The following is an 18,869-nucleotide window of genomic DNA, read 5'->3' on the forward strand; positions in this document are numbered from 1 at the left end:
TGGCACGGTACACTGCCCATGGTATTTGCTTAGTATTTGTTGAATAACTAAAAGTGAAGGTAAGTAACATTAGGTGTTATAATAAACAAGAAACCCATCAATTTATCTCTATATCTATAGATCAGAAAACTTTAAAAAATGGTTTGTTATAGCAAGAAAAATCTAGGTTAGGCTTAAGAAAAAAAAAACAACACTGAAAGGATGACCCAGGGAGCTTACATAATCTCTTTTCCTAGAAAATATTTAAGAATAAGATAAACAAACATGTTGCAGATGATACTTCTACAGCCTTTCATGGAGACAGAGGGCAGGATGAGACGAATTTCTGGGGTTCTCCAGAGTTTTACCTTAACTTCTCTCAAGCTCATGCATTCATCCCAAGAATAGAATTTTCTTTTCATCCTGAAATATATAAAGAAAGACAGTGTATACTGGCATCAGTGTTGGAAGACCTCACTTTTTTTATTGTGCTGATCGTTAGTATAAGAAAATAGTTTGGTTTCAATTTTTAAATTTCTTAATTGCTAATAGCTAATAATTGTTCTTACTGTGTGAATCCTTTTATGGCCCTAATAAGTGTAACTTGCAACCATAACCTGAGTAACCAGTTCTTCACTGTAGGGAACAGATTTGTCAAAAGAAAAATTTGAAGCACCTTTGACCATGTTTTTGTTTCTCTGAGAAAAAAAGGAGTGGGAGGTGAGCCTTTTGGCAGAGTGGGTCCATAGCCAGAGAGGAAATTCCTACTTTAGCTAGGAGAAAGGTTAGATTCCCACTCTGCATTGGGGACTGGGGGCTGATGGAATCTAAGTCTAGCGAGGAGGGAGGACCCCCAGGGCCAGTAAGCTTATCCCTTTTAGTTACAATCACTGTGATATTTCTAAGTCCAGCTTGTAGTCCATTCTGCCTGACTGGAGAGAAAGAGAAGCACAGCTTCTGGGCAGCTAAAAGATCAGTTACTTCAGAAGGGATAGACCTTTGAATGGTACTATGCAAACTTTTCCATGGTAAAGGCTCCAGCTACGAAATAACTGGTTTAAAAGCATGGTGGATAGCATTATGAGATATGAGCTCTGTAGGGCAGACAGGGCAGGCTGACCCAGAAAGGGGCTAGGGTAGAGGACAAGTACTTCAGGTAGGGCAAGGCAGAAGGAGCCTGTATATCAGACAAGAACAATGTTAGTTTCATTTAAGTTTTGTCCTGGATTTTTAAACCTTTCTGACAATCAAGAGGGGATGCTAGAGAGGAAGAGATCTTAGAAGTCATCTATTCTAAACCCCTCATTTCCCAGGGATAGGGCTGACCTTGACATTCCTGTGCTCAAAAATCTTCTTTTGCCTTTAGGATAAATAACTCTGTAGCCTGGAACTGAAGGCCCTCCCAAATCTGGCTCATGCCTTTCTGCCTTACTTTACGTTATTCCCTTTCACTTGCTCTATGTTTTAGGCAACTCAGTTATTTGCTGTTCCCTCAACTTGAGGCACCATCTCCTCTACTGCTGTGAATGTGCACAAAACATACGTCCAATGCATAAAATGTACTTCTTTTTCATCTGCAAATTTAGGAAGCTTTTTCTTCCTTACCTCAGGTGTCCACTCCTCTGTGAGTCCTTTCACAATCTTCCTAGGTATTAGTGTTCTCTCACTACTCAAGTATCACTGCTCTCTCCTTTTCCCCTTCACTCCTTCTCTTGTACCATGCTTCATGCTGTACCCCCAACCACAATAGACTGTACACTCCTAGAATCTCAAACTAACAGTAAACTATGAACTGGTTTCAAAAACTAATTTGGTAATATCACAAAAATATTACCTTTTGATAGCCACCAGCTCTCCAGATTCATTGCTTTTTCCCATAAGTACACTCCCATAGGTGCCGTCTCCCAGTTGTCTCATAGTTGTATATCGATTCATTTTGGAAAATGGATGCAGCCACGTTATGAAATTAAATTGTTTACTTGTATGCTTCTTTAAAAAAATCTTTTCCTTCAAAACGTTGTTAGATTTGTGACTGGTGTGTCATTATTTAATATATAATCTTCCCCGAGATTATAAGTTCATGAGATCCAGGAATAAAGAATTTGGCGAATAAATAATATGTCCATTCTTATTCACATCCTTTAAAAAAGCAAAACAAGAATGAAATAAGTTTTTTTTTAGAGACTCTTATATGAGATGATGTGAGAAATAATTCATTTGGACCCCTACTCTATTCCAGTCAGTATTAATAAGTTTGATATTTTACATAAGTCATGTAGGGATAATTAAATAAAAGATAGGTTCTTATAATGGGCTTCAAACTTTAAATATAATGTTCACTATTTATTTACCAAGTTATGAGACTCACTTGTACAATCACAAGAATGCTGACAAAAATATCTTCATCCTGTTTTACTCAAAGTTCATATCCAAACGCAGCATGGGTAGGATGCTGTGATGCTTTGGAAAGTCCTCCAATTTATTTTTGTACCTCCAGACCATTCTCTCTTGTCCAGTGTGAGCAAGTGACCATCTTATAACCTCTTAGTGGAGATGCTTTATGCTTCATCCAACCTATGACAACTCCACCTCCCTGACCCCTTGCTGATATGTCATTTTTGGCCCTTGAAAGCAAGGTCTATCAACCGGTGAGATTTTGCATTTTGCCATGCCTCTTTTGCATATTTGGGTATCAAACCTTATATAGAAAACAAGCACTGGAAGAAGAGGGCATCATAGGCTGTGAAGAAGATCTGAGGTTCACTTCATTAGAAGGGACTATGGACCCTTTAATAAAGTGCCACTGGCTAGAGTTCTGCCTCAATCTCTCTCATTATGGACTAGACAATTCTAATACCTACAATGATTTACTATGAAATCATAAAAACAGCATTTTCCACTCTGAATCACATTATAGTATAAATAAGAATTTATCTATCTAAACAAGAAAAATAAAAAAAATAATGATAAATGGTTACATGAAAGGCTAAGTATTTTTAAGATAATTATATCAGCACTTTTAAATAACAGATTTGCACATACCTAACAAAGCACAATGAAGCCATAGTAATCTTCTTAAGAACCCCACATATAAGAAGAAGCACTCTAGGGGCTACCTGTAAATTTTCAGCTTCCACTTTTTGTCAAATGGTATAACATACGTTAGAAAAAACATTGTGAGGTTTTGACAACAAATCATTTGTGGAATGAAACACATCTAAAACATTTCTTCAAAATGTACTACTAAAAATAGTCTGGGTGTTGGTATATAATCAGGTTTATTTGATATGACATTAATATATACTGAATGTTCAATAGTTATTTTAAACTTCAAATAATAGAATCTCATCTTTATTATTATTCAAAATGTCTGAAATATTTTAAAACTTAATGCTTTAATTATTGAATCATACAGAATAATTTATAAATTTTCTGAGCCTTCATCTAGAAAATGACAGTATTGGACTAGATGACTTCTGAGGTTCCTTCTAGCTCTAGAGTTATCATCCTAGGATCCCACTTAATTGTGCATTTACAATGTGTAAGGAAATTATAAATAGATACACGTAATATATATGAATTGGTATGAGTGTTATAGAGAGAATATGACCAACAAGTACATGGATGGCGATTATTAAAATTAAATTGATCTTTATTATAAGAGGATACTAGAATATGAGAGGGCATTTAAAAAATAAACATGCTGAAGAGCTTAGCATAGAGTTTAATTATTATAGCATATTCACTGATTCCTTCATTCAATAAACCTAATTTACATGCCTGCTGCATGCTCAATACTGAATTAGGTCCTGGGAATATAAAGACAAAAAGGAAACAAGTCTCTTCCCTCTAGAAGTTTACTCTAGGAAATAATGTGCACAGATGACAAAGTCTATACTTAGTGAACATAGAGTAATTATGGGTAGAGAATACTAATACTAGCAAGTGAAGGGGATAGGAACTGACCTCATGTAGAACATGGTACCTGAGCTGAGCCTTAAAGGAAGCTAGGAATACCATGAAGCAGAGGTGAGGAAGGGGAGCAATTCAGGGATGCAAAGGCAGAGAGATAGGAGATGGAATGGTGGACAGGAGGACTAACAAGTCTATCAGTTGGGTTTACAACAGACCAATCTGTTGTTAATTCATCCACCAGCTACAGTGAGTATGCACCAAGAAGACTTTGTTATGCCTTTTTGTTTTTACCCTACTTTCTTTTTTATTCTAAAATCACTGCAAAATGCTTCAGCAAGGAATGAAAAAACTGACAATCCTTGGAAGTTTTCAACGTAAGCAGTGATCTGTAGGCCCCCAACATGATCTTCTTAACACCTCAACTCCCAGTCATTTCTCTTTCTCCTTTTTCTAAGTGATATCAACCAAACGATTATGAGTTTGTTACGTAAGCATGTTTGGTCAAAAAAGGCATGACTATTTGAGGGTCCAGAAACATGACATAATTTTCTCTATTAAAGTGAATGGAAATAGGCTTTCCAAATAGCGGCCAGAATTTGGAACAAAGGTAGATAACAATACCTTAATGCACCATCTAGAAAGTTTTACTCCCTACCTTCCTTTTTTTTTCTTTTGCATGAAATACCAGATGATCCTGGGATTGAGAAAAACTGTGGGACCTGAGAGCCACATACTTCTATGACGGGTTTCCTCCCTCAGTGGGTTTAGACATACGAGATATCAGATGGGCAAGGCATGGACTTTCTAATTCTATATTAGGTGGGTTGTAAGCCCACTCATTATTATCAGGAAATGGTTTTCTAGCCACCATACACTAGGATCCAGGATGGCTTGCAGGCACTCTGAAAAGATGAAACTCAGAGGTTATTAGCAGAAAAATACCTGGGAGCTATGAGACCAGCTAAGCACCATCCAGCAATGCATACATGAGATCAGCCAGGAACAATATCTATCCACCAACAAGGCAGAATATATGTATCATATCAAATGCCCAGAAGAAGTTACATGCTACATCCATCCATCTAGAGGAGATTGCATACCTGACAGAGATTGTGCAGCACCATGCACACCATGATCAAGCAAAAGCAAGACCAACAGACGTAGCGTGATGACACTGCAAAGGGACATTGGCAGCTTTTCAGTGTTAAAATCTGTACGATCCCTCTCTATCTGTGCCCTGGCCAAATGTGTTTGCTATGTATGTATCTCTCCATATATGTTCCTTGGCCACATATTTTTCTTAGATGTGTGTTCCTCTATACATTCATTCTGGTCACACGTATTCCCTATGTATGTACCCTCCCCCATAAGTGTTCCTTAGGTGGTCTACTCTTCCTACTGATTATGTGTTTATTGATAGAACAGTTAGAGAAAATGCTATATTACTAATTTTATTACCATGTTTTTTTTAATTTTAAGGTTTTTATTGATATATTTTTTTATGTTGTTTTCATTTCTGAACAGATTCCCTATCCTGTAAGCCTACCTTTATAACAAACGAGAAAAAGGAAAAGAAAAAAAGCCAGTTTAGTAAAACTAATCCACACATCAACCAATTTCAACATTGTGATTCTGCGGGGAAAATTACTTACCCTTTCAGTTCTCTAAGTAACTCTTTAAGACAATGAGTACACAAAAGTGTCAACCTGTCCTGGGGAGGGGGGGTGGGGTGGACAAGTCTCCTCATCCTCATCTCCTCATCCTCATCCTGCAACAACGAAATCTCAGGTCCGATAACTTACAACCAAAGCAACAGAGCCCAAAATAACGTCAGGATCCTCATGGTACAGTGAAAAGAACATAGGTTCTGGGGTCAGAGGACTTACATTCAGATCTTGACTCTACCACTTTACTATCTCTACGACCTTTTCAACGGAAAGCAGAGAGAGATTGTAAGAGATTAATTACCTCTAAGATCCCTTGAAGTATTAAATCAATGGCAATAGATGTGATTCATATGTACAGTAATTGTAATTAGTGTTTTAGTTAGAATAAAGTCATACAGAAATGTAACTTTAAACAAAAAAAAAAAGATTAGAAAGTTCCCTCAAAGTTTGAAGTTAAATTGTTTTATTTCTCTTTGAATTTTCAGAAGCAAAGAAAAATATAGCACATTACCTGGAATGAATTTTCCTTTTCCCATTTTCAGGCTTTTATAGAAGTTTTCCTGTTCTGTGATGTCTGCTTTTTGTAAGCTCCTGTCCTACAGTCTCTACTGTCATAACTAATAAACAGGCATAATATTTTAGCACATTTTTAGAGAATATAGTCAAGGCAGAGAAGCCAAAAAGTATGGCTTGTTATCTCCAAATCTCATTTGGTTCTGATTGTTAATTTACTGTTGTCAAAAGAAGAGAAAACCCCACAAATGTTGGCACCAGTTTCATCTCTGTCACACAGCAAAACAATTCTTTACTTTCAGAGGATTCTGTGTTTCAGTTTTGACATTTATGTAATATTTAATATTTTCAAGACAGTAATAGGGTTTGGACCAATGATTTCATTGAACAGTAAAGTCTGGGATAAAGGGAAATCCCTCTACTAATAGTTCAGCACCTTGTCTGTAATTTACAGTTACCTAGAGCAGAGGTGTCAAATATTTGAACCAGATTAAAATGTAATTGGGAAACATTTCTAAAAATTAATAAAAATGCAATAAAACATATGTGGTTTTCCAAGAAAATGTATGTCTACAACAGACTCCTTATGTATGGTTTAGTGGCCCTGTTTTTCTTTTAGTTTGAGCACTGGATTAGAGGACCTGCCCAGGATCAAGCTTTCTTCTCAGAAATGCTGTAATTGTAACTTATTGTCATCCTCTCACTTTTTCTTCTAAATTCTGTAATCTAGTTTCCAACTTCAAATCCAATTGTTCTATAAAGTTACCATTGACCTCTTGCCAAATGTGATAGCGTTTTCCTAGGACCACAGATGTAGAGCTGAAAGGGACATGATATGTTCAATCTCTTCATTTTACAAGGAAAATTTAGGCCCAGGGAGATAAAGATACTTGTCCAGAATCACATACCTAGTAAATACTTGAAGCAGGATACAAGCTTAGGTTTTTTTGACTCTAAGTTTAGCATTCTACCCCTTCTGCCACTTAGCTGCTTTATATCATGAAAGTTGGAATAGATGATTATATTATTATAGGTTTAAAGTTGAAAGAGAGGATGGGGAGCCTGTGAACTCAAGGTCACACATGGTCTTCTAGATCTTTGGGTATGGCCTTTTGACTGCATCCAAGTTTTACAGAGCAAATGTTTTTATTAAGGAGATTTGTTCTGTGAAGTTTGGATTCAATCAAAGGGCCACACTTGAGGAACTAGAAGGCTACATGTGGCCTCAAGGCTACAGGCTCCCCACCCCTGATCTAATCCAATCTTTCCACATTACAGATATAGAAATGGAGACAGAGAGAATAGCTGACTTGCCTGAAATCACACAGTAGCAAAATTTGAATTCAGGTAGTCTGATTCTAAAACCAGAGTACCTTTCATTGTCCCATGCTGCTCTTTATCCTTCTTGACTTCAAAGAAACACCACAAACTCTGATCACCCTCTCGTCTTAGATATCCCCATCCGGATTTTGTGATAGTGTTCTTGGTTGTCCTACTCTTTTCCTTGATCATCACCCATGTCATATCCACTTACTGTGGGCCTACTTTTCTGTTATACTCTCTTATTTAGTTTCTTTATTAGATTTTATGAGTTCAATTATCATCTCTATGTAAATTATTCCAGATCTATATCCCCAGCCCTCTTCTTTCTCCTGAGCCCTAGTCTCACATCATCAGTTGCCCTTTGGATATTTCAAGATGGATTTCCTATAGGCACCTCAAACTCAATATAACCCAAACAGAATTTCTTTTCCTCCAAATGCACCTTTCTCCCAACATTTTCTATTACTGTTGAGGGCATCACTATTGTTCCAGTCATTTAAGTTCACAATCTCAGTGTCATTCTTGACTCCTCATTTGTATTCACTCTATATATCCAATCATTTGACAAATTTTGTCATTTCTGTCTCCACAGAAATTTTCCCTTCTGACCCACATTTTGTTACTCACATTGTCATCACATATATTAAGGCCTAATTCAGGCCTTAATTACCTCTTTTCCCTTAGACTGTAACAGGTTCCTAGTTTATCTCCTTTAGTATTTGGATGGGGACTATGGATGACTTAGGAAAGGAAAAGGAAATTATTTTTTCATTTCTTTCCTGGTCTTGTTATTTACATTCTGGACTTCAAAATCATGCCTCTCTAATCATTGGATCCCAGAAGTTCCTTGGCCTTTGGGGCCTCCTTGCCCTTTGGGGCCTCCTTGCCCTGGAATAGCCAATCACCTTAGCCAAGAATATCCTTCCACAAGGCCCACCTTGCCTTCTCTGTCCCAGGAGAGCCTACCTTGATTCCTTGCAGGGCTCTCAAACTGACTTTCTCTAGACTCAAAACCAGGCCCTCACCAGATACCTTCATCTTCCTCATCCTCCCACTTTTTCAGCTCCCTTTTATCTGTTATCTTCCCCCATTAAAATGTAAGCTCTTTGAGGGCAGTTTTCTTTCTTCTTGTATTTGTATCCTCAAACTTTAGAACATTGCCTGGCACATAGAAAACAGTTAATAAATGTTTGCTTTCTTGCTTCCTTTTGCCATTCCCCCCACAACCACATGGTCTATATGTCCTGGAGAATTATAAGTCTGGCTAGTTTTATTACTTCAGTTACATAATAGATTTACTTGATTTCTATGGGCTACTCTACGAGTCACAATTTACAACACTACTTCTATAGGAAACTATATTTGGAATTCCAAACAACTGATTTAAAAAATTAGCTTTTGGAACACAAACCATTTGTAAGTCATTTTATAGCTTTTCTTCTCCAGTGTCATAATAAAAAGGATTCCTATTCCATTAATTATAATCACAATCTGAATGTTTTCAGATATATGTGCAATTCACTGAGTTTTTGCATTCTACCTAGATGATATCTGAAATAGAGTAAATTAAAATCCTGGGTCTCAAGCAAATATTTCAAAAAGATTCTTCTACACCACAAGTGTCAAACATGGGCTGCAGTGCTGGTGAACCAAATGAAAATGTAATTGGTAAATGTTTGACAAAACATAAAATTTAAGAGAATATAAATAATATTAATATGCAATTTTCTAAATCAAAATGTATAGGGATCTTTATGTACAGTACAATGGCCCTGTTTTTATTTAATTTTGATGCCATTGCTCTAACCTTCTAAAAATCACCAAGTGAATATGTTTCCAGGAGAATGAAAACCCTTTATTACAGGTTTCTTTCCTTCTCTTATAATACAGAAATCATTTGGTTGATATTTCTCCTCATGCACTTAAGCCAACATTTTCACATAATTTAGTATCAAGCCGGTGTGGCAGAGATCCATAATTTTATACTATTAAAATAGGGTAGCATATAACATTTGAAATCAAAAAAATGTAGCATACTTAGTTCTCTATCTATGGTATTTGAAATGATGTTTAATTATAATAGCTACCTGTCTGTTTTGAGTAAGGAAAGTGAATTTTGCAAATTAAAAATAGAGTAACACTCATTTGTATTAATATTTTCATATTTATGTACTGTTGTAAAACTTACTAAAAGTCACATATACAAATAAATGTAATCTCTAAGGAATTTAACTATATACACATAAGTACAATTTTAACGGAATTTAAAAAATTTTAAAAATTAGTTTTTAAAAAGGCAAGAAAATTGAGCTAATGGAGGAGTTCAATAAATACTGGTTAATTGGCAGATTGGGGAAAATTAACCAGTATTTATTGAACTCCTCCGTTAGCTCAATTTTCTTGCCTTTTTAAAAACTAATTTTTTTCCCCTCTTTGGAGCCTCATCCATAGTTCATACAGAATATATACACATGTGTGTATTTTTACACATATTTATATAGAATATATGTCCTTTCTTATTATATATAAGGATATATCTGCATACATATATACATATAAATTATATATTTATACTAAATATTCATATATTTAACAAAATAACACACCCAAATATATCGTTTCTTCTTCCCTTCAACTACATTTTCTTCCTCTTCTACTTATGTAAGATGACCTTAAAGAGAAATTCTGTTGAAACCTAAGCCTTCTTTTCAGGTCTGTACTGCTAATCTATTTACACAGGATTAAAGAAAGATTAACACAGTGAACACTTAGAGGACAAAAAAGCTTAATTTATATGTCATTCAGCTCTTAGATTAAAATGTTCATTTTTTGATTTGACTTGATTTGTTGACCATTCTGTAAAGTCATGACTAAAGTTTCAAAAGGAGTTTTAAAAATGCCAGTGTTGTTGAAATGAAAGTCATCAGAATTATTTATCTATTTATATTATGTGATAAAGAAAATAAATTTGTACATAGGGGAAAGAGGTATAATCAAAATGGAAAAAACCTCAGATACTAAAAATTTTTTGCTTAGTGCTGTCAGTTACAATAAATCAGTTTTTAAAAATTATTGAAAAATATGTGGTTCTAATAAGACAAACTGATCTCTTTTCTAAAGATTAACCAAAAACAATCCAATAAAGTTCTTAAACACTCTAGTCTGAGACCAGTTTTCAGGAAGGGGAGAAGGCAGTCACAAAAAAGACATACATTGTAGGGCTCCAGGAAGGTATTCCTTCTTGTTCCCCACATTTCATGTGTGTTTATGCACTTATGTGTATACAAACAAACTGTCTCAGAGCTTGAAAGAACCTCAGAGTCCATACAATTCTAGTTTAACCCATACTAAAAAGAATATCATACCTGAAAAAGAATATCTAACAACTGGTCTTTTGGCCTTTTTCTGAAGACCTCAAATGAGGGGAAACCCACTTCCTCCAGAGGCGGCTCATTCCATTTCTGAATAGCTCAAATTCTTAGCAAGTTTTTCCTTATATAATATTTAAATTTATTTTTCAACTTCCACCCCTTACTCCTAGTTATTTCCCCTAGGGAAAAGCAGAACAAGTCTAATCCCTTCATTTTTAAAACAATCCTTTAAATACTTTAGATAAAGCTTAGTTTTCTCTTCTCTAAGTTAAACATTCCCAGTTCCTTCAACCAGTCTTCATCTGTCATAAGCTCTAGCCACTCACCATCCTTGCCTTCTTTGAAAGTTGCCTTTCTATCTTATGAGCATTCTTTCTAAAACATGACACATAGAATGGAACACAGCAGTCCACATGTGGTCCTCAGACATGAACACCATGACTCTCTTAATGTCGTTGACACTGCCTTTCATGGAAACAATGTTCCACTGTTGACTCAATTAAAACCACCAGCTCTTATAAAATTTCATTTAAAGTTTTTTATTGTGAACTTATTGTTTATCAACAAATATTTCAACATATAGAATAGGGAAGAGATTTATACAACAAAATATGAATTTCTATTAGTCTTTAAATATTCATATTTTATGTTATAGCTATGTACATATAGTTAAGTTTAACAAAGTAGTAACATAATTGCTCTATTTGTGTCCTCTCTCACTTTTTTCTTTTGTGTATTTTAAAATGTTTTATTGATGCTCATTTTTTCATCTCTCACTAACCATACTAAATGTCTGGTTTCCTACAACCCCTTTCCACACACTCGAAGTTATCTCTGATAACAAATATGCATAGACAAGAAAAATGAATCAACATGTTGGCCATTAACAAATATTTTTCTGGTCAATGACTATTTGGCTATGCCTCCCTGAATCTTGTTCTTCTGAAGAAGAAGAAGATTGGAACCCAAGAGCAAGAAATATTTAAACCTACTTAATTCTATCTTTTTATTTGTTTAATGTGTTGCCATGTCCAAAGAAATCAAATGGGCAGGCTATTTGTGATAAGCCTCTTCATAACTACATCCTCTCGGACCTTCCAGCATGGTAGACTCTGTCAGACCTTGTATTCAGCTAACATAACCTTGGAGAACCCTGACTCACCTCCATGCCACCTATAAGGCATCAAAGTATGAATCTGTGGAGGAAAATACAAAATGACCCTTGGTCCCTTATATACTGTCTGTAATGGTAGAAAGATGAGAAAGGATGCTAAGAATTGCACAGTTCTAAGTCTGTCTATAAATCTGAACTTGACCATTGCTATTTTAAATGTGAATTCCTTGTCCAGTGTCCAATGAGTGGGACATAATGCTGGAGGAGCAGAATCACAGCATTTTTACTAGAAACTAAACAGGAAGAAAGAAGGAAGTTGCAGGAGAAGTTTTATAGGACAGCTCACAATAAACCCTAAAGCAAGTAGAAACATTTCATGGGTCATTTTGGTTATCTCATAATACGAAGCTCATCCTAAGTATTTACAAAAGAGATCACTGTGAAAATAATTGTAGTCTATGTACCAACACTGGTCATAGAAGATGAAAAGGTAAAGAAAAGCAGAGAAATTGTTATGAAGAACTTGATAAGACCATTCAAATTATATCAACATGTGCTTTGATGCTCAGTGACTTCAACGAAAAATGGGAAAAGATAAGTATGGTGAGAAATATGTGGGAAAGTTACACTCAGGAAGATGGAATAAAAGAGGCCAAACACAAAGGAGCCTCAGGCATTTATATGATGAATATTTTTTTCTTTAAAGAAAATAACCTATCAGTAGACATTGGATATAGCAAACACTAAATAACATCACAAAAATAAAACTGATTAAGTTTTAAAAGAAGAGAAAACAACTAATTATTGATGAGTCAGCCCTGAGTCACCTGTTTGTATATAATCACATCCTAGACTTGTTACAACAAAGATCAGAATTCGTAAAAAACTGAATGATAAAAAAGAAACAGCATCCAAAGGAAACAACTTAGTCCTAATGTATAGAAACAAGAAATTAATAATGAAAATTAGTAATGAACAGTAGAAATGTCATTAAGACCAATTATAATTTTATGCGGAAATTCAATCAATGTAGATCAATCAATATAACAGAGACTAAAAAAGCCTAAATAGCCCCAAGTCAGCAAATACTTGACTTACTTGCCAAGTGGAAAGAGATGGTGGTCAAAACCGATACTAGTTTAGAATATCAACTTCCTTGTAAAACATTACAATGAAGAATTGTGCATAATTATGACAAATATTACTTCATAAGAAAGAAGCAATGGAGGGTAGTTTAAAGAAAGCTTGACAAGAGATCAAAATCCAAATAAACAAAACTGTAACAGAGGCATTTAAAGATGAAAACAGAAACAGGACAAGATATAGAATATGATTGAAACAAAATGCAAAAATTTTTATTACAAATGTTCTCACCATTAAGGACAATAGAGACACCACATGTGGTTTCTAATATCACTGTCCCAGGTGTGCATCTAGAGGAGGTAAAAATGGCACCAAACAAAACAAAGATTTGAATTTTACAAAGTTTATATTGAGGATATCTGTGCTTTTTAAATAATCTTTTAGAATTATGTCAACCAAATTCCAAAGTAAAAATTCCATTCTCCTCCTTCTTTGGAAATTGTAACAACATTCACCCATTTTCAGTTCTGCGGTGCCTCTCCTGTTTATTCTGATCTTTTTTTTTTAAGTTTTTATTGAAATATTTAGTTTTTACATTGCTTACATTTCACCTGTATCCCTCCTCCTACCCTCTCTGACAGCCATTCCTTATATAACATCCCTTATATTTTTTTCCTGAGAGGAAAAAGAACAAAAAAATTTAGTAAAACCAATCAATACACCCTCCCCCCCAAAAAGACGTTAAATGTAGTGGTTCACACCTTCCATTTCCACAAAGAATGCTTCTTTCTCCCAAATCTTTAAATATTATATAATGGCTCAGCAATCACATCTGCCAGTTCTTTTCAGTATCCTATGACATAGATCATCTAAGTCAGGAGACTTGAATTCTTCAGGAACAGTTAGTTCTTGAGTATTAACACATTAGTCATTTTATTTCCTATTCTTTCCATTCCAAAGATCTTGGTAGAGAAAACAAAAGCAAAATAGGAGCTGAGATATCTGTCTATTTTATTTTGTTCATAATGATCTTTGTATTTACCTCAAAGAGTGGTCTTATACTTTCTAGACTTACATATATATGTGCACACATATATTTATTGATATACTTGGGGGAGGTAGTACAGATCAGTGATTTCATCCATGTAGAGAACTCCCAGGAAGGAAATTCCTTCATCAAAGGAGATCAGTACCTACTTATTGTCATATACAGGCTTAGGGAATTGCCTAGGGTCTCTAAGAATTTATGACTTGCTCAAGTCATGGGTAGGATTTGAACCTAGGTCTGCCTGACTCCCAAGTGTGCCTGAGTTGCATCTTAACATAGAGAAATATTTTCTTTCTTTTTTTAAACAAGTTTTCACTGGTATTTTTTGACATAATCATATTTCTCCACAATAATTCTCATCCTTGTCTCTCTCTAAGCTGATCTGTGATTAAATGAGACATTTGTGAAACTCTGCAACTCTTAAAGTGCTATATAAATTCTAGCTATTATTATTTCATTAGTGTAGGAAATTTCTGATATGGAAACTCCCTCCACCAATGAAACTGTCCAGCTCAACTGTACCTTATAGCCTTAAAGGGTTACCTGAGGCACTTAGAGGACAACTTGTCCATAGTTCATAAAGATCAGAGAATAGTATTCGTCATAAACAGTACTTGAACCCAGGTCTCCCTGGCTCCAAGGCTACCCTTCTATCTAATATGCTACAACTTGTCTTAAAAAATATACACAGTTATATACACATATGCAAATATACTTGTAGGTAAACAAATATACATGCTTATAAGTACATATACTCACCTGAATATGCATTATATGTATATATACACACACATATATACATACCCATCTATGACATATACAAATATACACATATAAGATGCAAATAGATCTGGGATTCTGTTGACTTAGAAGTTCCCTTTAACACTATAGATGACAATCCATCCATACTTGCCTATCCTGTCAATTTTTTCCCAAGTCAATTCCTAAGTTCAACATAAGGACTCCACCCAATGTGCCAAAGGTCTTTGATTTCTCTTGACATCCCCAGTATTCCTCCAGAGCACTCTGGTTATTCATCAGTCATCCCCTGACCTGGCCATATATGCCCAATCTATTTTCTCTTCTTATTATACCATTTCTTAATACTACCTTTATATTCTGTTCATTGAAGTTATTTGTTGGTTATATTTTGCAGTCCAATTATATCCCAACATATTTTCTTCTATTGCCCTCTGTGCAATATTCATTTAAAATTTTTCAGAATTGTAAATTCTGAATTGTAACTCATGCTTCACTTCTATACAGCAACACAAATAGAATGCTGGTATAAAAAAGATGTGCCTTTGTTTTCATGGAAAGTGTAGGGTCATTAAAGGACCTTTGCAATTTCCAAAAGACCATTTTCTTCTTGTTCAGCACTGGGCCCAACTTATCCATTTGCACCATTTGTCTCCAGATATAAACTAATGGACAAAGTCTATAGGTTGTCCATCTAAATATATGTCATAAACTATATGTCTTCCCCTCTTTATGTCTCACCTCCTTATGATCTTATATATAATACACAAATACATGGATATATCTACACATGATCAGACACTTATACATAGATAAACCTACAGGTACACACATACGTATGCAGTGCAACATATTGCATGCATACATGCATACACACACACATACACACACACACACACACACACACACACACACACACACACACACACCAGAGACTGAAGGCCAGCCTTGAAATAAGAAAGATTTGGACTCAAGTCCTGTTTCTGATACATAACTAGTTATGTGACCCCGATCAAGTCACTTATCTTCTTGGTACCCCAGGTGCCGTGATTTCTGATTCGCTGTTCTTTCTCCTAAACCACAGCTGTCTTTCTTACTCATAAACTACACTGGCCTTTTATCCTCTTTAGAGAAACTATATAATTTCTACCCAAGGATGATTCTAGGTTAGGAAAGTTAGAAAATCTTTAAACCATAGATCATGCAAAATGTCCTTTTCATTTCGAGGAAACTGAAGTCACACAGTGAACATTAAAAGGTTCCATCTTAAGTGATCTCATTGGAAGAAAAATGGGGAAAGATGAGATAAGAAAGGAAGAAAAGGGATATCTATAAGGGATCACACCAAGATCTGCAAACTAGTTTCATTAATGAAAATACTGCATCCTCGGTCAATCAAGACTTTGCTACCTCGATGCACTTTACCGAGCCCGAGATTATCCTTAAGCCGAGGGAAAATCGTATTACTGAAAGGAGACCTTATGCTTCTTAGCTCCCCCAGGAGACACCAGCACATGCTGCTGCAATACTCGGGGGGCAGGGGTGGGTGTGGAGGAGAGAGCAAGGAGCCAAGCAAGAAGGCGGTGGAAAAGCGAAGTCTTTGTGCTCGTTCAAAAGTGTCACAACTTAAGGATCATGCTGACAGGTTGCATGTGGCGATATTATGTAGCGATGTATTCTGTATCTGTGTTCCGTCCAAAGCTAACTTTCCTTCCTTCCTTTTCCTTCATTCTTCTCTCTCTCTGTCTCTCTCTCCCTCTCTCTCTCTTTCTTTCTCTGTCTTTCCTTTTTCTTAGCACCTAATACTGCATAAACTTGGGCTCCCCCACTGCTCCCCTCCTCAGTCACGTACTGTCACCAGAAGCCCAAGCGCGTCCTCCCGAAGCCCGGGACAGAGGAGCGGAGGGAGCCGGAGCCGGGGCTCCCCGAACCCGGACAGCGCATCCCGAAGCCCGCAGGTGCCCGCTCGCAGCTTCCCAAGGGAGCGAAGTCTCTGGCCCGTCCCTCCCTCCGTCAGAGTCCGGACCCTGACCCCTCCCCCAGCCCCCGACCCCGACCGTCAAGGCTTCCCCCCGCCCCCCCATCCGGAGCAACTTCCCCCTCACCGGTATCTGGGCCCTGGCTCACGGCTGCGGCGCTTGGCCGTGGTCGGGCAGGGGCCGGGGGGGGCATCCCGGGCCGGGCAGGGCCAGCTGGACCGGACTAGGAAGGGCGGGAGGGCGGCGGGGCCCCGGCGGCCCTCTCAGGATTACCTGCCCGGCGCCGCCCGCTTACCTCGCTCGCTCCCGGTGAAGCCCCCTGCGTCCTGTGTATTTCGTCTCCTAGGAGACCACGGAGCGCGCGCTCACACCTTCGCTCTCAGTCCGAGCCCGGAGGGGGAGGGGCTCAGGTGGAAGGGGCGGGGCTCCGGCTTCCGGAACGGAAACGCCCTCCGCCATCTTGGTTCGGGTCCTAGGGTGGGACAGGTTGGAGGCGTGGCTTCTCTCCTGGTCTCCCAACCACCTTCTAGTGGTGCCTCGGCTTCCTTGGTTCTGAGGGGAGTAGAGGGAGGAGACCTAGATCACTTGGGCTCTAAGGGAGTGCAGGTGTGTTTGAACCCCGAGCCTGAGATGTATCCCTCTTCCAATCCAACAAGTACTTATTAACCTAGAGGAAACCATCCAGGATCCACACGAATAAGCCAGCCTTGTGCTTCGTTGGTTGGTTGTGGTCCTTCGTTCTCCCAGAGGACCCAAATGACCTCACCATGATAAAGTGTTTCTGTCCAGATTCATGGGATGTTTAATCAGATTGACAAGAGGCGTGCTACGCATTCTCCAATTTCCCCGAAATTTCTAATAGAATACTTCTCACAAGTTAGGTGCTCCGTCAATCAATGGATTTTCCATTAATCGTTGTCTAGTCTATCGGAGTTTCTGTTCCAAGGAGAGGCTTTCTCTCTGGGGGAAGGTATATATTTTTGTTATATATGCAGCTGTTCTCTATTCCCCTTAACATCCTAATCCAAACCTGATCTTGCTACATCTAAAATGAAGTTGTGCGCTGCTTTCTTGTCTCTCTCTCTTTTTTTAAGGTCTTGTCTTAAACCATCCTTTTAGAAGAAAAAATACTGTATTCTTAAAATTTGTAGGCCAATTTAAACCTTATAAGCCTCAAATAGAAATGCCCTATAGTCTGAGAATAAAAACCACAAAACTGAAATCATAATGTATGTTCCTTACCCAAGGGAGAGGAGTTTCTGCTGTTGAATTTGGTGGAAAAACCAGGACTTTCATTTTCATTACTTACTGTTCTTTTTTATTGGACCCAAAGTCTTCAATGGCATCTTCCCTTCTGAAACCAGTGCTGTATTTTAAATCATCACAAGGTAGCAGTGTTTCACAACAATTCCGGAAGTTAGTTGCCAAGTACCATTTTTAAATGGTCTTTTCCAACTTGATTTTTCCATTATGACATCTGAGGTTACCAGCCCATCATGCACCAGTGTTGTAGCCTTTTGTGAGAGATGCTACTTTGTAACTGAATGAAGAGATTAGAATGTACCTCAAGTAATTATCTTGAAAGTTGGAGATGAAAACCTTAAAGGTTTAGGGTTGCTACAAAGTGAAACTGTTAATAATCCATTTGCACAGCACTTGATGATCAACAAATTAAATTTTCGAATATTTTCTAATTGCTCAGTAAAGAATTACACCTTAATAAGGCTCTAGATACTAGACTTCTAAGCAAAAGGGCACTAAGATCACCTTCAAATCCTGAATTGATTAGTTGAGTATAAGATCTTAATTTTGGTAGTATATCTGGGTTACTTACCAACTGGGATTGTAATTCAGGGGCCACTTCAAAATCAGTGCAGTATAGCAGCAACAGATGGATTTAGGAGTCAGGAGACCAGGGTTTGAATCCTGTGAATACCTAGTAGATGTTTGAGCATGTCAATAATCAATCAGCAAGTATTTATCAAGTACCTTTTGTGCACCAGGCACTGTACTAAGGCACTGGAGATACAACTATAATCAATTGAACAGTCTTAATATGCAGGGAACAGATAGTTTAACTTGAAGTCTTAGAGGGAATCTTTGGTGTCCTCATTTACA

General features: G+C 37.1%; 1 protein-coding gene across 5 annotated transcripts in view; it reads right to left on the bottom strand.

The window, feature by feature from the left end:
- MAK (male germ cell associated kinase) overlaps window positions 1–18,161 on the bottom strand; it is an 80,370-nt gene extending 62,209 nt beyond the window's left edge. For 4 of the 5 annotated variants that reach the window (XM_072603804.1, XM_072603802.1, XM_072603803.1 and 1 more), the window contains exons 1-4: window positions 18,061–18,161; window positions 17,047–17,303; window positions 1,814–2,118; window positions 348–402 (exon numbers count right to left, since the gene is read on the bottom strand). In XM_072603804.1, the coding sequence (XP_072459905.1) occupies window positions 348–402; window positions 1,814–1,914 (156 nt within the window). In that variant the 5' untranslated portion in view covers window positions 1,915–2,118; window positions 17,047–17,303; window positions 18,061–18,161. Of the gene's footprint in view, window positions 1–347; window positions 403–1,813; window positions 2,119–13,726; window positions 13,928–17,046; window positions 17,304–18,060 lie in introns of those variants that run through there. The other variant, XM_072603801.1, reaches the window with a different exon arrangement.
- Window positions 18,162–18,869: the final 708 nt, after the last annotated feature.

This window comes from Notamacropus eugenii, chromosome 4 (assembly GCF_028372415.1).
Source record: "Notamacropus eugenii isolate mMacEug1 chromosome 4, mMacEug1.pri_v2, whole genome shotgun sequence".
Lineage (NCBI taxonomy): Eukaryota > Metazoa > Chordata > Mammalia > Diprotodontia > Macropodidae > Notamacropus > Notamacropus eugenii.